We start from the raw sequence: 18,016 nt of genomic DNA, 5'->3' as shown, positions 1-18,016 counted from the left end.
ACTCATTATTATTTCAGTGCGACACTGCTTACCTTCCTCCCAGAGAACAGCATACACAGCTGATGCATGGAGCCTCCATTCTTGGTCAGCTCTTTCTTCAGGGTTTTAGGTGATGGGAGTGTCCAGCCGCCCTTGTGGTGCGCTCCCCCCGCCTCCAGGCAGTTGATGGCGTTGTCTGAAGTGAAACAAGGCGTGCGGGGGTCCTGCAGCAGGCTCCCTTCACTGTGCGTGCGCCTGCGGAGGGAGTTCTGCACACTGAGGCCCCCTCCACCGTGCTTCTCACAGGTGGCCCCCTCCACCATGCTGCGGCGCTTGCTGTCACTGCGCCGCAGGTAGGCGTCGTCACTGTCGTCTTCGTCGTCCTCCTCTTCAGACTCCTCGTCTTCGTCTTCGTCGTAATCTTCTTCGTCAGTGTTGGGGGAGGAGAGGGCATCGGCGCTGAAGGAGCGATCAAGGCGCAGTTCGGGGATGACAAACGAGGAGGAGGAGGAAGGGGGAGCGTTGGTGTCCAGCGGCTCCGAGGCGTTGTCCTCATCTGTGTTGGACGCCGCCAGGTTGAGGTTGACCTCCTCTTCATTCCTCTCTCCCTCCTCCTCCTCTCCTCCTTCTTCTTCTTCTTTTTCGTCCCCCTCACTCCCAGCACTCTTTCTGCTGGCCCCGTCATCCTCCTCCTCTTCCCTTCTCCTGCTCTCCAAAGCATTCGCCTCTTTCCAGATCTCCATCTCATTCCCCTCCATACTCCTCCAATACTCGTCCTCTGTGGAAGGAGGCGGCGTGGGAGGCACCTTGTGGCGCTCCTCAGATCCCACCAGACCCCCAAGAGGCATGTAGATGTCGTCCAAAGGGGTGAGAGGCTCTGACGGGTAAGGGCTGCCCAGGGTTGGGGGCTCTGAGGGACTGGAGGGATACAGGCTGCTTTCCTCACCTTCTGAGGGGGGCAGGTGGAGGCACACACCACCTCGATCTCCTCCTACTCCGCCCAGTTCACAGGAAGGGGCTTCCACATTAGGCTCCAACATCTAGAAAAGGGAACAGAGGAAGGCAGAGAGGGAGAGGACAGTTAGTCAAAACCATTTGGACAATTGACGCACGGTATATACGTAAATCTAACAAGTTTAACGCGGCATGATTGAGATTTACTGTGCTGCCCTGAGCAAATCCACTTATCACAACTATTTCATTAGCAGTCATTGAATTTGGTTTTGAAATATCTCCGTCATGCTGGGGCGATCGAGCAGCAGAGTAGATGACGTTTGTGTCTGTTGAGAAGGTCACAATATTAAGTGATGATAGTCCTGCCTGATCATAGCATACAATCTTTCGTGACGGGAAGTTCTACAAGCATGGCATCACGAAGCACATTGTGGATGTTGTCAAACGAGGCGAATGATAGGAATGGGAATAATGTCTTTCCATCAGGGCTGAATGAGGCGTTGTAGATGCAAAGTGCGGTGTATTTCACTACACGATATAAAACAAACTGTTGCTAATTTTTAACAACAAACACCAAAACTCTTGAAGAAATAGATGAGATTATTGCTACAATGTCTTAGCCAACCATTTGTTCACCGATCTATCGATTGTCTGATATGTTCCTATTGTTAGATCCGGGAGTTTTTATGCCCCGATACAGGCCTGATCTTCTTAGTCCGTTCTTTATTCTTTTAACTTGAAGGCAGCTCTTCTGGGATCTCAAACTTATACTTGACTCTATCATTTCAACATACTGACCATTTCTATCCAGCCCACATGACCACACAAGCCGTCCACTGCCCTCACTCGCCTCCCAGGGCCAAAAACACAATATCCCTGTCACGCACAAATGTGCACGTGTGCACACACACACAAACAGCACACTGTCCGTCCCCACCCTCTGCTCTCAGCATTACCTCCCTCCCAAAATGTGCTGGTTTTAAATGCTGCTTTAACCTATTGCCCACAGAGCCCTCAGTGGGTGGATCATTAAAAATGCATTTTGAGTGGGCCGACATTGTTCAAACCCAAAGAATTGCATTTTCAAAATTTGACTAAAGATCACAAAGTTACTGAATATGTAAAGCTGAATTGCGGAATTGTTTATAAAGTTCTGCACTAAACTTTTTTTTTAGTTAAAGACTACATTTTATGAAAACACATGGGTTCAAGAAGTCAATCAACTGTGTATTGAAATTCACATAGATGTCATGTATATAAACTTGGTGATTTTGGCACCTGTGTATTTTTGACGAAGGAGCCATGTTGTAGATATTCAATATGCGTTGGCTGTACTCCAGTAAACACGGCTCAAAGGAGAACATGAATAAACACTGAGAGGATGCACTGGTTCAAACGAACATGTAAAACACAAGTGGGTTAAGGTGGGTTGAAAACCAAACCAAGCTAGCGTTTCAACACAGGAAGTTGCTTGGGGTCAAAAAACTAAAAAAGTACAAAAAAGTACAAAAAAATGGAAAGAAAAGAAATCTTGAAATTCCCTGTGTGAAAAACAACTGAGACAATCTAATAATATGCACTTTTGAAGCTCACAAATTTAGAAAAGATAAGCTCTACTGCTGAAATTCTGACAAAGCCATTTAATATGTGTGAAGGCAAACATGTTTTACATGTTTTTAAATAAAACAACCATTTGGCATTCAGTTCAACCAAAGACGACAAGTAGAAAAAGTGGCATTAATGGTGTTAGCTAAAGAAGAGAAAGAGCGTGATCAGATGGTAAAGCTGCTATGTTCGATCCAATGCGTTCTCACCCCGACTCGTCACAGACTGACAACTTGGTCAGGAGCCTTGGCGTCACTTTCTAATGCACCGTCTAGAACGGGCTGGTTCAATCAATCTACACAGTGAAGTTTTTATGTAATCCAACACATCTTACTGTAAGGTAACCAAAGACAAATCGATAATTGCCAACAGCGGTGCGGCAAAGGTAAAGAAGACATCAAGGATAAAACCAAGTTGGACTGATCTTATTTTTGTGAAGCAAAACAGGGACAGAGAAGAGAGAAGTAAAGAAGTGACGCCAGCTATATTCTTTTAACTGAACAGAAAGAGGGGAGCTATAAGCTCACTCAGCGTGCAGCATTAAGGAAACGGGAAGCAAACCGCATTAGTGATATTAAGTTAGGGGAACGTTGTATTATCATTTTGATGTAGGTTTATAAAGTGAATATGAACATGGAGATCTGACGTGAATGTGAAGTCTTATATACAGTATAGACCATGAAAATAAACTGCTGTACCCAAAACATTCATGGGTGGATTTATGAAATCACAAGTCCTCAGTTCACAAAGGCAATTCTATCTTCTTTAAGTCTGCAGCAAGTCTTGTGAAGGAGCTCATTGTGCTGCTCAAGTTAACCCATGATGACGAGCTGCAGTCACAAGACGCTCTGCTCTAATTGGAGATAATGCAGCCTCCTCTTCGACAGCTCTCATGAAATTTCACAAGCTGTTTGTGTCGTTATGCAGCTCACATTAGTCTCCCAGATACTGGTGTCTTGATTAAACTTTTCTATAAACCTTTGACCTGTATTCATGAACTCTGCAAATAGCTTTAGTCAGGCTGACTTTCAGTCAGGATGTCACGGCTCAGTTCTGAGACTGGGACGACAACGGAAGAAACACAGGTATTCTAACAGACAAATACAGTAGATGGGAGGAATCTGTAAAATCAGAAGTGTTGGGAGTGGATGAGTAAAAATGTGCTGCATGTGTCATAGGTAGAAAACACAACCGAGAGATGTGTGGTGAGAGGAAATCCGCCCACAAAGTGTGCCCCAGAGAGGCAACAGCAAAGCACAGAGGGAATGTCACACCGTATATGTACAGACATATACATCTCCTGCAACGATATCACTTCATATTCTTGTAATATGGGCTGCGGAGAGCCTCAAGGCTCTGTTCTGAGCCTGTTTCTTTTGTGCACACTCAATGAAACTATCTGCTGATATCTGGCAATTAAAAACATACCATTATATTGACCCATCAACCCAAACAATCACTTGCAAACCTTTACCTGTGATGTCTTGCACCAGACTCAGATGTTACATCAAGGGTCACGTGTTTTTTTCCATGTGTATTACGTTCATGTTTGATTTTAGTGCTTCACACATCGCCGCCTCTTTGCCAAGTCTGTCACTCTACGAAACTGTTTTTCTTTGAGAAGCACAACCCAGTGTTATTCAGACCTCTTGCTTGTGTGCTTGTTTTGGTGGTGTTGGTTCCATTTACAAGAGCGTTGACTCAGGGCTATAAATATAAATATAAACTTGACTTGTTCTGATGTTCATGGATATACACAACTGCCCCGAGGTGATCCGGACCTCTCATTTACTCTTCTAACTACCTCTTAACCTACCTGTGATCCAATCTAAATGACAGTAGTGTTAAAACAAAGACATCAGGGCTTCTTACTGATGCAGTGGGTGTATGAGGGGTATTTTTATAATGAAAGGCACTTTTATCAAAGCACCCATGGAGGAAAGTGAAAGTAAAGACTCTGTCTTTTATCCCTTTCTGCCCTTCCTTTTCTCGTTCTTTCTTAGTCCATTGATATCCAAGTCAAAATGATCATAAAAATTACGTTTTATGAGGCCTGTGATAGTATGAACGCATTGAAAAATCATGACAAACAGTTATTCTTCTATCTATTCATCATACATTTAAATGTGAGGTGTACACAGACAGTTTTTCTCTTTCTATTTCTCAACTTCGCTGAACCCCATTCCTCTTTCCCTGTCTTACATACATAAACCCCTGACGGTTGAATTTATGGCCTGAGACACAATGGAGCCACCTGTCCTGTCAGATACACTTGTCCCTTCTCACACTCTCTACAGTCGACACATACACACAGTAACACAAACACACAAATCAAGCAGCTTTAAATTAAACCCCTGTCTTTCAGGCCTGTGCTCACGTTTAATCTGAAGATATGAAAACAGCAGGCATATCATCAAACTTCATCTTCAAGACATTTTTCCCATTATTACATTTACCACATTGCCAACACTCTTTATGCCTGCTTCAAAATATGAATGAATAGACACAAGCTAATGGGTAATGTCCTTAGGTTTATATGCATGTTTACATGCTAGTACAACACACACATAAAATACACACTTGTACTCAAATATGGCTCAGTCATCAATGATTCAAGACAATACAATCTCTTGCATTGCCTCAATTAAGCAAGGAAACAAACCGAGCGCTAAAAGGGAGAGTGGGATGCAGGGTAAGAGATTGAAGAGATGGAGGAGACAAAGTGAATAAGACAAGCAGAAGGGAGGAGGGGAGTCAGTGAATGGCAATGACATAGAAATTAGATGAGTTAGTGGAAGAGGGCAGAGAGAAAGAAATAAAACAGCAAAGGAGATCTCGGAAAATGTCCATCTTCTGTTTGTTTTTTATGTCAGTGGACCATAGAGAGCATTACAGAGCATTATCTTTTCGTTTTTTGCCTTAACTAACTAACAAACACAATCCCCCTAACCTGTCCTTGGATGGTTGTTATCAACTTGGTAAGGCAACCCAGCGTTTCTTAATCTGGTTACGAGTGCGTTCAAGTCTACTGGCACCAGAGCAGCATATTTAACAAACACAGAGCCAACTAAATATTCTCAAACTGTGAAGAAGTCAAACACATAATCAACACAGTTGCAGGAAGCACAGCTGCCGCTGACTGTGTGAATGTTTAAATTAACAGGCTTATAACATCACTACCCCCAACTAAGGCACGAGGAGTTCTGACTATAATTACACTTTTGTGTTCCGTTAAGTTAATGTGTTGCTTAGATGTATCATAGAATAGACTAGGCTAAAATAGAAGATACTTAACAAATCCCCTTGGGGAAATTACGGCTTGCATGACAATTTTAGCCTTATTCTTTCAGCTGAAACCCCAGCAGTGTAAAACTTTACTTTTCTCAGTTAAAACTGTGTTGATTTTAGTCTGGATTAGAACTTGAACCTGAAGTTTCCTTTGCAACCCCAGATCCATCTAACTAGCAAATGATCACCTGACACACCTACCACTAACCCTGCCAGGAAACATCTCAAACAGACACATTAACACAAACTACCGAGAATATTAAAACAAATTGTGTGAACATGAGTTTCCAAACATAATCTTGGATCCAGCTGACTGAGAAGATGTGATTTAATGCCTTGTTGACCAGCTAACTGCATGTGTTTGATGAGCTAAAACTATGTGTCATCATGTTAGAGATAATGCCAGTTAATTATGTTTAAGGACAGAAGGCAGCCATAGTAGCTGGTGACAATTCTTCCTCTACATGTTGCAAGTCCTGGTGAATTTCCCTTTGAGTCATTTTTACACATTTTATAATATATTTTATAAACATTGTGCCAAGAAAGGTGCACTTTTCTCTCCTCTTTTTTTTTCAGATGTCTACCGTCTCTGCCAAACAAATGCAAAATGCCCAATTTTGTAACGACATTCATTATCCCCAGAGGATGAATCCTACTCGTGATGAATCACTTAAGTGATTACCTGACTTTGAAGCTAGCGCCGCCGACAGGTTAACGTTTGTGCTTCAGATGGGTTCAAAGATTAAAATAAGACAAAAATCACAAAAAAAGTCAAACAAAAGGATAACTTGGGGGTGTTAAAGCTTAGTTAAAAAAACAACTATATAACATCAACGCTTAGGTGCAGACCGACTCTTTTGAACACAGAGAAATTCTATGCCGCAAGTAATGCACGGATGTCAAATACTTATTTATGCTTTTCAATTTTGAGAGTTACAAAATAGGAAGATTTTTAAAGTGAAATAGAAGGAAGCTACGCTTGACCTTATTTCCTGCATTCTGTGACCTATAATTGTGCACAAATACAGAAACAGAGCTCAGAAACTGCATCCAGAAATTAAGAATACATCATATTGCGAAATGAAGTTACACATACCAGTGACACCTGCCAAATGACATGACTCCTATTTGGTGTAACTGTGTCACCAGGATGGGAAAGAAGCATAGAAGAGGTGTGATCAGTCGATACCCTGAAGTCATATCTCACTGAAGATATGAAGACTGACAATAAGGACCTAAATTTGCCAAAAGAAATACTGTTATTCTGAAGGTCAAACTATCCGGATGAAGCTGCAGGAAGACACGCTCGTTGGACGGTCACCCGGGAACAACAACGTGAACTCTGTCCCGCGGTTACCGTGGCAACGAGAGACCCGTTCCAGGGGAGCAGCTGTGTGCCGTGCGTTCTCCAAAAGCAGGAGATGTACCTATGACCTCTGTCATCGTAGCTTCTCTGCAACCCCTCCAGCTTCTCATTCTCAAAGTGCCATCTCTCATCTTCATCTCTTTCCTTCCTTTTCCTCCTTTTCTCTTTGATATCCTGTGTCCTGGTTTGTTTTAACTAAGACATTACATTAAAGATTGGTTATCGATTGATTAAAGTCTTCCCTTTGCTTCTCTCTACTTAATGTAATATAAATGGTTAAATGGTTCCACCATTACACTTGCCAAGTCCACTTCCAAACTCCATGAATCTAGCTCAACTCAATTATCAATGCTGTTTTAAAAGAACATGGTTTCTCTTTTTCTTCCTCTTTACCGCTCCCTCTGTGTCCACTCTCTTCAGTGCTGGATGTGTACGGCAGCAATTTGGCTGGAAGGATGTCTGAGGGAATTAACTCCGACCAATCAGTCTGCATTACTCTTGTTTACCCTGTTCTTTTGTTTTCTTTACTCACTGACATATTGATCTCTCCAAAGAACATGTAAGGTCAGCGAAGACTAGACTGCGTGCTTACAGAGCCCAAAGGGAAAACATAACAGGAAACTAGCGACTACAAGAAATAGGAACAAAGTCAATCCAACTGGACACTGTAACCCTTGTTGTCATTTTACCTACACTATGTATTGACACTGACAGGTGAGAAGCATATTCCTATCTCCTTTGTTATAAATAAACTGACCTTTTTTAGTCCACTTATTTTGGCCCATTTATTACTACAGCATATGTAGCATACTGATTGTCATTTTCCAAAGAAATTGGTTTAGCTTTGTGTTTTAACTTGGGGGTTTTGTCTGCATGCTTTCCATTTTCACCCAATTTAGCTTGCATGGAATGGAGGTCTTCCCTAGATCTTAGCAACAAGGATACGATCCCTCAACAGCTTCCCATCCACCAACCCTGCCCATTGTGTTTGCAGAGCGCCAGGCCCTTCTAGTTTAGATTGTTGTATGCATTTAACCTGCCTCCCTAACTTTAATTATGTATTGAAATGAATGGTAGATTTAAGAAAGAAATATGTGAAAGAAACAAAAGAAGACATTAAAAAAACAAAACATCAGTGTGTGTCACTTGGAAGTGTGGACGTGTGTCTGTGTTTCTGAGACAAGAAGCCTCCTTGGGGGTGCGATGCTGCTTGTTATTTCCCTCAACAGCGATAGCAAAGTTGTTTTCTAGTACTTGTGAACCACATTATTTTCCAACTCCTTTTCATACAAGTCTCAGTGTATTTGCCTATAAGTGAAATCATTTGCTCCATCCCACATCACAGGTTTTTATATAAACTCACACACACACGTACACACAATCACAAGGATGATTTTCTACCTCCCTGCAATCATATATCACAAAAGACACACGTGTCCTATCTGATTTGGAAGAGGTGTATATGTAAGCTAGTATCTGATATTTGAATCATCCTGTGTGCACGACTGACGCGAAGGCCAGCTATAGGCTTGTGTGTGTATCTATGTGTGCATGTCCACGCCAACTAAATAGATATTAAGCATGTTTTGACATGCACTTTCCAGGACAATCTGCGATCTGAAGATTTAAGAGCCATTATTGCTTTGTGTAATACCAATAACTCGTTAAGGGACCAGACCATCTGGATGATCAATCTCTGAATGACCTCATTACATGCACCGCGATGCACCGGCCTCTTTCGCCCTCGATTTCACTAAAAGACGAGTGATGAGGTGGGTAATAGTCATTTATCTATTAGACCCTCCATTGTGATCAGGCCAAGGGGAAAGGAGAAAACCCGAAAATGGAAAAGGAAGTGAGGGAACAAGTGAAAAAAGGGGGTCTGTAGATCAAAGGAAAAACAAGAGGACAAGATGTCAGGTGAACACAGCGGACATAAAAGTGGGCTAAATCTTTTTAACTGAATCATGAAAGATGCAAAAGACTATTGCTTAAGAGAGTAATACAAATGCTTTCAGCCACAAAGTAAAGTAAAATGCAAAACTGGCAAAATTATCATCATAAAATTAAAGTGCATCCACTCATAAGTGCATAATAATACTGCTATTCATATACCGGTGCTGCAGGGTAGCAGGAATAATCAGTGTGTCGGCAACACTAATTGAAGCAGAATAGCTTCGACTTGGCAGCAGACTTAAACCTCGAAGATATCAACTGCGGTTTATTAGCATGAAATTCTCATTTATATTTCAGCTTAAACTGAGAGCTGATGACGTAGTTTTCCCATACGTGTACTGTACATATGAGTGTTTAAGTTTTAAGTATCAACCTCACTCATTTAAAGAGTAACATGGTGCACTGCCACTCCTACAAAACCTTTGGAAGAATCAAGATGCATTCTCTCACAGGAACCAGGCACAGGCCATCGCAGCGGGATAGGGGAGAAATGGGATGGGGTTGGGTTTTTTAGGGGTGTGAGTGTCACATCCAAAGATGCAAAGGCATTATTGATAGAAGCTGAGGGCTCAGAGAGAAAATGTCATTTACGTAACGTGCCCTGTGATGCCAGGCAGCTGAAGACAATGTGACCACTGAAAAAGACTGGAAAAGGCCTTTTATAGAAGGAGCAAAGAGAGATGCGTGTTTGTGAGTAAGAGGGTGGCGAGAGAAGATGCGTCTATCTTTTGTTCCTTTGTGTCTTACATTTTTCGTGTGTGTGCATGTTTGTCAAAAGAGGTTGTGATGTGTATGACATTGTTTTTTCAAAGGTTAGAACAAATAACTAATTTGTTCAAGCTAGGGCTAGCGGTGTAACACCAGCTGATGAATCACAGTCAGTCTTGTGTGTGTGTGTGTGTGTGTGCGTGTGTGTGTGTGTGTATGTGTGTGTGTGGGTGGGTCATGGACATTGTCAACTATTGATCAAGGACAGGGGCAAGATCGAGGTTGATGACAGAGGAGAGAAGGAAAATGCTCTACCTTTATATCTCACTTAAAAATAAACTTCTTTTAAACGTCACACATTTTTACACCACATTCATTCAAACACACGTACCGTTTGCTTAAACTCTGTATTATTGATCATCTCCCTATGTATGTATCAACAGGCAGTACCATAAATTACACACCCCTGCATCTAATTCTCTCTCTCTCTCTCTTCTTCTGAGAAGAGTAAAAACCTACAACTCCATTCATGAGGAATAGAGAAAAGCAATTTTCCCCAGTGTGCTTCCTGTTGTTCTCCTCCGGCCCCTCTGTTTGCTCTCTCTATCACATTCAGCTTGGCTCTGAGTGTGTTTTAATGGCAATCTCCCTATACGCTCCTCTATCAGTCTCCCTGTTTTTCATCCTGTGACTCCCCAGCCATGTGGAGGGCTACATGATGTCACTGGCACACGGCCAGAGAAGAAACGAGTGAAATAAAATCGCCAAACGGGGGGTGGTAAACAATCTGTTGTTTGGAAAATACTGTCTACAACTCTGGATTACTATCAAGGAGGTGATATTACAGGGGGAATTATATTAAAGAAAGCTATTAAAGCTATACGTGAGGGAGGGAAAAAAGTGCAGGAGTGAGAGAGAATAAAACAAAGACAGACACCCAAATCCTCATATAAGCGTGTCGTAGAGATGCCTTGTGATAAATGAGCTTTTATTGCTTTTTCCTATCTTTCCTCCCATCTCTCCGTCTTGTTTTTCTCTCCGTATGACCAAACCACTCCCTGCCCTCCAGCAGCACAGTATCAGCAACTCACACTAACCACATTACTTTTTAGTTATAACAACAACAAAAATGTCGCCCCCAAAGACAGAGAAAAGCACCATGAAATCAATTAGCATGAAAGCGCTCCACAAAATGAGATGCGCTCTACGGATGAGAAATAAGGTGATGGTACGTAAACCTTACCTGGCAAGAGGAAGCAGTTCCAGGTTACAATCCACTAAAGGCAGATACAGGCACTCCACACATCCCCATTAAGTGGCCTACTTCCTCTGTCAAACTGTTGTGTGAGTGTTTGTGGCTGGGTAGCCGGGCTGGTGTGTGTGATTCTGTCAGTGTGGGCTAGGGCAACCGAAGTGTGCACAGAGAGGGGAAGAGAGAGAGAGAGAGAGAGAGAGAGAGAGAGAGAGAGAGAGAGAGAAAGCCCAAGAGGCTAAGGAGGTAGACTCCCATGCTGCACAAACAAGTGAGAAGGAAAGCGGGAGAGGAAAGGAGAGAGAGGGAGGAGATAGCGATAATGATAAGAGACAAATGAGCAGCGAGCGCTCAGAGAGAAGAACATGTGCGTGCTGCGTATGTCCACCGAACATAATAACTGGTCTACGTGATTGCAGATGTGTGTGTGTGTCTGTAAATATTGTCTGACGTCTGTGTCCATTTGTGCCTGGACAACCTCCCTCAAGACATTAAGGCACTGCAGCAAGGTCCCACAGGATGCACAAAGCACACAATGAACACATATCCATTGTAAACACACACACACACACACACACACACACACACACACATAAACACGTGTATTAAGTTTAAACTCACATGCAGGTCTCTGCCACACACAATGCAGCTGTGAAGTCATATGAAGCAGAAACCATGCCACATACATAAAAACATCCTATATATAATGGCTGTTAATTACCGGCCTTAACACAAAGAAGTCATCTGTGTGTTGAAGGCATATGCTGTAAAATGTTTGTTACCAACTGTTAATACGGAGAATGTCCCTAAACTTCCTGGTTTTGCAGCCACATTTCTAAATTCAGTTCTTCTTAAATTCCTAATTGTCTAACAATTCTGATTCTGCCACTCACTCATTTTCTGAGTGAGTGCATTGGACTTTAAAAAGATAAGATTTAGAACATGTCTGTAAGTCAGAAGTTCGTAACATTAGATAAAAACCTACTCTACACAATACATTAGTTCTGTGCCGAGGCTTCGGAGCGTGTGTCGAGTAATCCAGGAACAAATAAAGTCTCCTCTCTACGCCACTTACTTATTACACAAGCTGCCCACTGCCTTTTTAAACCACTGCTGCTTTACAGTTTCAGACCACTAATATTTCCCCTCCTGCCATCATTATAATATGATACTTTTATTGACCAAAGAATCAATTTACACACATTTGATGACTAGTATTTGTTGTTGTCTAGGTTTTCTATTGTTGTTGTCAGAGCACCATCTAGTGGGCCTTTATGCCTCAACAATTTTAGATGAAGGGGTGCAAACCGAGCAGACCGTTACTCAAATTTAAATAATTTGTCATTAAAGGAATGCAAAGGCCGCAAAATGGCGTTGAACTCCTGGCAAACAACATTGTGGTGCATCGCCCCTAACAACTGGAATGGGGTGTGGAACGGGAAATGCGCATGCGTGGAACGCCGGAACAACGCAAACCCTCAATTGTTGTATGAATAGAGCCGCGTGTGCTGCCATGCGACTGGCACAAGTGTGTTGCCACTTGGCTAGCTAACGTTCCCTGAGATGCAGTGACACAAAACTTTGATTCATAATGGCAGGCAGTGATGGTGAGGGCAAGCAGCATATTTATTTTTGTCATTATCATGTTTTTACACACATTTTTAATTTGTGCATAACCTGAGCAGAAACACTGCAAAAGACGCTTGTTTGAGGTGGGAAAGTTAGTATATATCGATAAAATCAATATGCGACAAAGTGCAATGGAAAAAGCGAATAAATCGTGACAATCGTGAAACATTTGACTTGAACTTCCACTGAAGCTCCACTGAAGGGACTAAAAATAGAGGCAGACACAAACATCAGATCTGCAGGGAGCGCTAAGGAGACAGTGACATTCCTCAAATTAACAAATGAAACAAACAGAAATGCCATATTCCCATCATGTTTTTTCACATAGTTTTGAACTGTTTGAAGTCTGACTGGAGTGGTCCTGATATTTGCGTGATAGTATTTTTTTTAATTAGCACTTTACTTAAATGGACACCAGTCTAATGTGTAGATAAACAAATGTATACCGGAGTGATTAATTGAACAACATGGTACTCTCTCTCTCTCTCTCTCTCTCTCTCTCTCTCTCTGGCACTCTTGCTCTCTCGCTATTCCATAACCTCTCTCTCATTCCGTTATCTCAAGAGCCTCTCAATGCTACTACGGGGACATTTTTTTTTTCTCTCCACAGTGCGACAAGGAATATTTGACAATGAAAGGAGACACACACACAGCTGCTGTCTCTGTACACGGGTCAACGACCATCCACCACTGACAATACCCTTCAAGAGGTAAACGTCCAACACAAGATGGTGTCATATCCAGCAGGCAACAGTTATTCGAATTAATGCAAGGAAAAAAACTAAAGACATGAACTCAGAAGTCTTTGCAGCAATTACACTGATACTGATACAGTTGTAGAGCTTCTCCAACTATACATATGTATGCATAAATAGACACTGAAGTAAAAATAAGGCATCCAGATATTCTCAGGTGTTTTTAATTCCCTGCCTATGGAGCTACATGAGCCCCAATTCACTGAAGAATGAATCAAACCAGAGAAATTTGCCAAATTTATCCCAAACTTCTGTCTGAATTCTGCATGAAATTTGACCAAAAAAAACAGAGACGAAAACTTCCAACACGTCTCAAAAGAAACCACTGCTGTGCCGCGTGAACATTTCTGGTTATGTAAATGTGACTAATGCAGTTGTGACTTCACCTAGGACGGCATTTGCACAACAGTTGTGAAATAGTGCTGCTTACACACACACACAATCCAAAACACGGTCAATTCACACACACTCAGATACTTGCACCATATCTACAGTAAAAAGCATGTACACACACACACAAACACAATAATCTCAACTATAGAGACGCCACCTGAAGTCTCCAGAAAGAGCTCTCAGGTTGACCTTCACACCAGACCAAAATATAACAATACATTACCTTCGACACGGGCATCTGGACGCGAAGTGTGCTGAGTGTTTAAGCGTGTTGTCATTGGTTCGTGTCCCAGAGTACGGCAAAGAATGGCACAGTTCATCCACACACACACACACACACACTGACAAAGCACATGTGCAGCGCGAATAGACACAGGCTGCTGATCCAATGTGACCATATGTGATCTTTTTTTTCTTTTTTTTTTCAGGACGCATCAGTGCTTCAATTTCTCCTCCTCTTGTTTTGTTGCTGCAGTCCCAGCTTCTCCCCGAGCTCGGTAATAACGCGCATGTCAACGTGTGTGCAAAGGAGCAAAGGAGAGAGGGGAGAGAGAGTGTGTGTGTGGGGGGGGAGTAAATAGGGATTTGGTGAAGGACGGGAAATGAAGACAGATGGAATCAGGGAGAGACAGAGGTGTGAGAGTGAAAGGAGGAATTGTAAAAATGTGATTTATTAAAAATGTAGATTGATGGTTATGAAAAGATCAAATGCAACTAACTCTCTGCAGACAAAAGCAGTCAGTGTCCTTCATTCTCCCCCACTGCCTCTGTCTCTCTCTCTCTCTCTCTCTCTCTCTCTCTCTCTCTCTCTCTCTCTCTCTCTCCCTCTACATGCTATTTTTAGAAGTTGCTCCGTTGCAAATCAAAGCACTGAATCCAAACCTATCATAGAGAAGGATGTTAAGGGCCATGCCTTTCACACCTAATAAGACACACACACACACACACACACACACACACACACACACACAAACAACCACTGTCTGTTACAATGACCATGTGTCTGCATCAGGCCTAAGGGGAGCCATGGAAGCTATACGTCAGGCCTTATCTAATCATATCATGTGCTAATAAATAAGGGCCTTTTCAAATAGCTATTTTACACTGCACAGACCGCCGTCTCCCTCACCGTCTCTGGCTAGAGGTATTCTCGAGGACACATTTCCATGTGATGCATGAAGTAATGATTGACACCTAAAAAGTAGAATATCAACTTAAGGCCAACTACATTTCAATGTTTGCCAGTTTTTCGACTGCTTCCGGCACTTTACCCAGTTTTCTTGTTAATTGCATTGGCAGGATTTTCTCACAAACGTCATCAATCTAATCAAATATGTAAAAAAAAAAAAAATGACACTATTATCCCAGCTACATTGCATGCTCAGTGGAGCAGAAGTCTTTTTTTTTTTGGAGTAAAGAATGTGCATAATTAAATTTGACAGTGAATGGATTTCATGCTCGGCTGTACCTTCTTAAGACTAAGTCTGCGGGGCTCTTATCTGTGCTAGCTCCTGTGCTGATGCATGATTGCCATTATGTAACACAGTTATGAATAGTTAAAGGTGAGCTAAAATAAAGCCAAACACCACTCCATCAAAGGGAAATCATTAATGTTTAAAGAGAGACAAGGGAATGAATCCTAAACTACAGGCCACAATGAATAACATCCATGAGCTGCGTGTGTGTGTGTGTGTGTGTGTGTGTGTGTGTGTGGGTGTGTGTGTGTGTGTATAACTGACAGGGAAAGCTAGAAAGAAACACATTTGTTGATAAAGATGGACAGAGAGAGACTGGAGGTGGACAACTGCATAGTTGCACTCGATAATGCTGCAATAGAATTAGAAGAAATCTTTCATTTTAAACATAAAATAGAGAAAATAAAAACAGAGATGAGGTTTCTTGTTTTCTGGTCAACTTCTCAACTTCTCAGTGTAGAATGAGGAAAGCGCACCAGAATAACAAATACGCTCTCAAATATTTTGCCATGTGCATCCACATAGGAGTAAAATTATATGGAGGACTCATGAGTTTATCAATATTTCCAAGTAGTCAGCTAAAGAGCCTTTATTTATTAAAATGAAGGAAAGAGATGCTGACACTTTATCCTCTGTCACTCACATACAGAAAATAAGTAAAAAGTTACAGTAGCAGCTAGTGGACAGCTGTCCTGGATATCCTTCCTTAAAGACAACATGGCAACACACAGGCAAAAGGTCTGGAGGAGAGTTTTTGGATGTCAATACTTTACTACTTCACTAAAAAATTTTGACACTCTGCTAAAGTCAAAAATAAACTTCTGATACACTTTGGACAGATCTTGAAAGACTATCTCTCTAACTAGCAGACTACTCTGGTGCCAGAGATCGCATCAAATACCATTGAAAAGAAAAGAAAGAAACTGCATTATACATGAATGTTTAAGCTTGGTTCCTCATGTAGCATGCAGAGTGCTGTTTATATGCGTTTGTGTGTGTGTGTGTGTGCGTGTGTGTGTGTGTGTGTGCGGGTGTGCGAAGAAAAGAGACAAGCAAAGACAGGACAAATGGAATTCATCCGTGTCTAATTAGAGACAATGAAGGGGAAAGTGTGTGTCTGTTGCAAGGAAACAAAGAGAGCGAGAGAAATGTTAATCACGTGAATGACTTCATATATTGATACTCTACATTCACAATCTTGTTTTCAGACGGTTGGACGTGTACGATGTAAATATTTGTATCTAAACTGTTTGTAATTCCCCACTTACGATGGGATGACAGGTGTGAAGGAGCCTCTCTCACTACTCACTCCTATACTCATTCCTATTGTGACTGTACATGTCACTGTCTCAGCATACTGTCCGTCACCAGATGATCACTTCTAATATGCTTCCTCCGCTATCCTGCCGAGTCCTGCTAAAACACATCCAACCCCGATCTCATTGTGATCCAGCACAAATTCACTCTACATCGGTCCAAACCAGACCCTTTCTCAACCACGGTCAAACTCCTCGTTACGGCCTTTGTCGTCTTTCATTTGATCTATTTCCCCAGCAGATGTCCAATTTGGGGCAACTGGCGCTGTCACGCAAGGCAGCGGCCTGCCCATTGAAAGCAACCTCGGGTTCAGTGTCTTGCTCAAGGACACTACGACATGCAGACAGGAGACACCTAGGACTGAACCGCCAACATTGTGTTGAAGGAAGACCTGGTCGGTTGTAGCACACACAGAACGCATCACACAGACTTAAGAAGCAATCGAGGTAAATAAGCCAGATCAGGCAATCAGGGGAGGGAATGTGGTAGAATATGCTGCTGTTCTGAAGAGTTGACATGCAATGCTGAGAAATACAGTAGCATAGTTGCACATACTGACAAGTTGACATGTGTCAAGACGCTGCAGGTGTGTGTGTGGCCCTTTTTGTTGTAGACAAAATAGGGAAAATTGGAATGAATAATTCAGTTTTCCGATAAATCATGAAATGTGTAGTGGTGCTTATTTGCTGTTAGTTATTTTGTGTTGCTGCTTAAGATTCAGTGTGCCCTCGTAGTGAGATATGCTGCTCAAAAAGATGCATATTCACCGACACTTCCTATCTGTCCAGAGCTCCATGTATCATTGATCGAGTTGAGATGGAGGGACAAGGTAGAATAGGAAGTAAGAGGAGTTTCTGTAAATGCATCATGAATAAACAGTTTGACAAGTCAAGAGAAAGAGTAAGACTTAGAGGGAATGAGAGAGGGTCCTTGTGCTACTGAGTCACTGCTTCCTAAATGCTGTGTAATAACCACTTCCGCAGCTAAAACAGATTCTCATAAATGTGAAATGAGACATCCAGAGAGAGAGAGAACAGAACAAGCTGCATCCAAACCTCAGCAGACACACTTTCTTCATCAGCAGCCGCCATCTTTTGTTTTCACTCTTCATGTGAGCCTATATGCTCTCACGTGGACTATTGATGCACCTTTTACTGCAGATAGTTTGCTTTTCTCCTCCGACTCAGAGATGGAGAGCCAGCATTGCTCATTGAATTGCTAACTGTGTGTGATGAAGGGTGGCTGTCACTTCCAAAATGGCCAGTCCTCCCTTAATTCCCATTTGAGGGTGCGTGTGTGTGTGTGTGTGTGTGTGTGTGTGTGTGTGTGTGTGTGTGTG

At 42.2% G+C, this 18,016-nt stretch overlaps 1 protein-coding gene across 7 annotated transcripts in view; it reads right to left on the bottom strand.

The window, feature by feature from the left end:
- rgs3a (regulator of G protein signaling 3a) overlaps positions 1-18,016 on the bottom strand; it is an 87,692-nt gene that overhangs the window by 29,441 nt on the left and 40,235 nt on the right. For 5 of the 7 annotated variants that reach the window (XM_031860434.1, XM_031860435.1, XM_031860433.1 and 2 more), the window contains one exon: positions 33-1,019. In XM_031860434.1, coding sequence (XP_031716294.1) covers positions 33-1,019 — 987 coding nt within the window. The other 2 variants (XM_031860438.1, XM_031860439.1) reach the window with 2 other exon arrangements.

This window comes from Anarrhichthys ocellatus, unplaced genomic scaffold, assembly GCF_004355925.1.
Source record: "Anarrhichthys ocellatus isolate YVR2014 unplaced genomic scaffold, GSC_Weel_1.0 scaffold23, whole genome shotgun sequence".
NCBI lineage: Eukaryota > Metazoa > Chordata > Actinopteri > Perciformes > Anarhichadidae > Anarrhichthys > Anarrhichthys ocellatus.
Note: the sequence above shows the minus strand (reverse complement) of the source record. Positions and strands in the feature narration are given on the sequence as shown.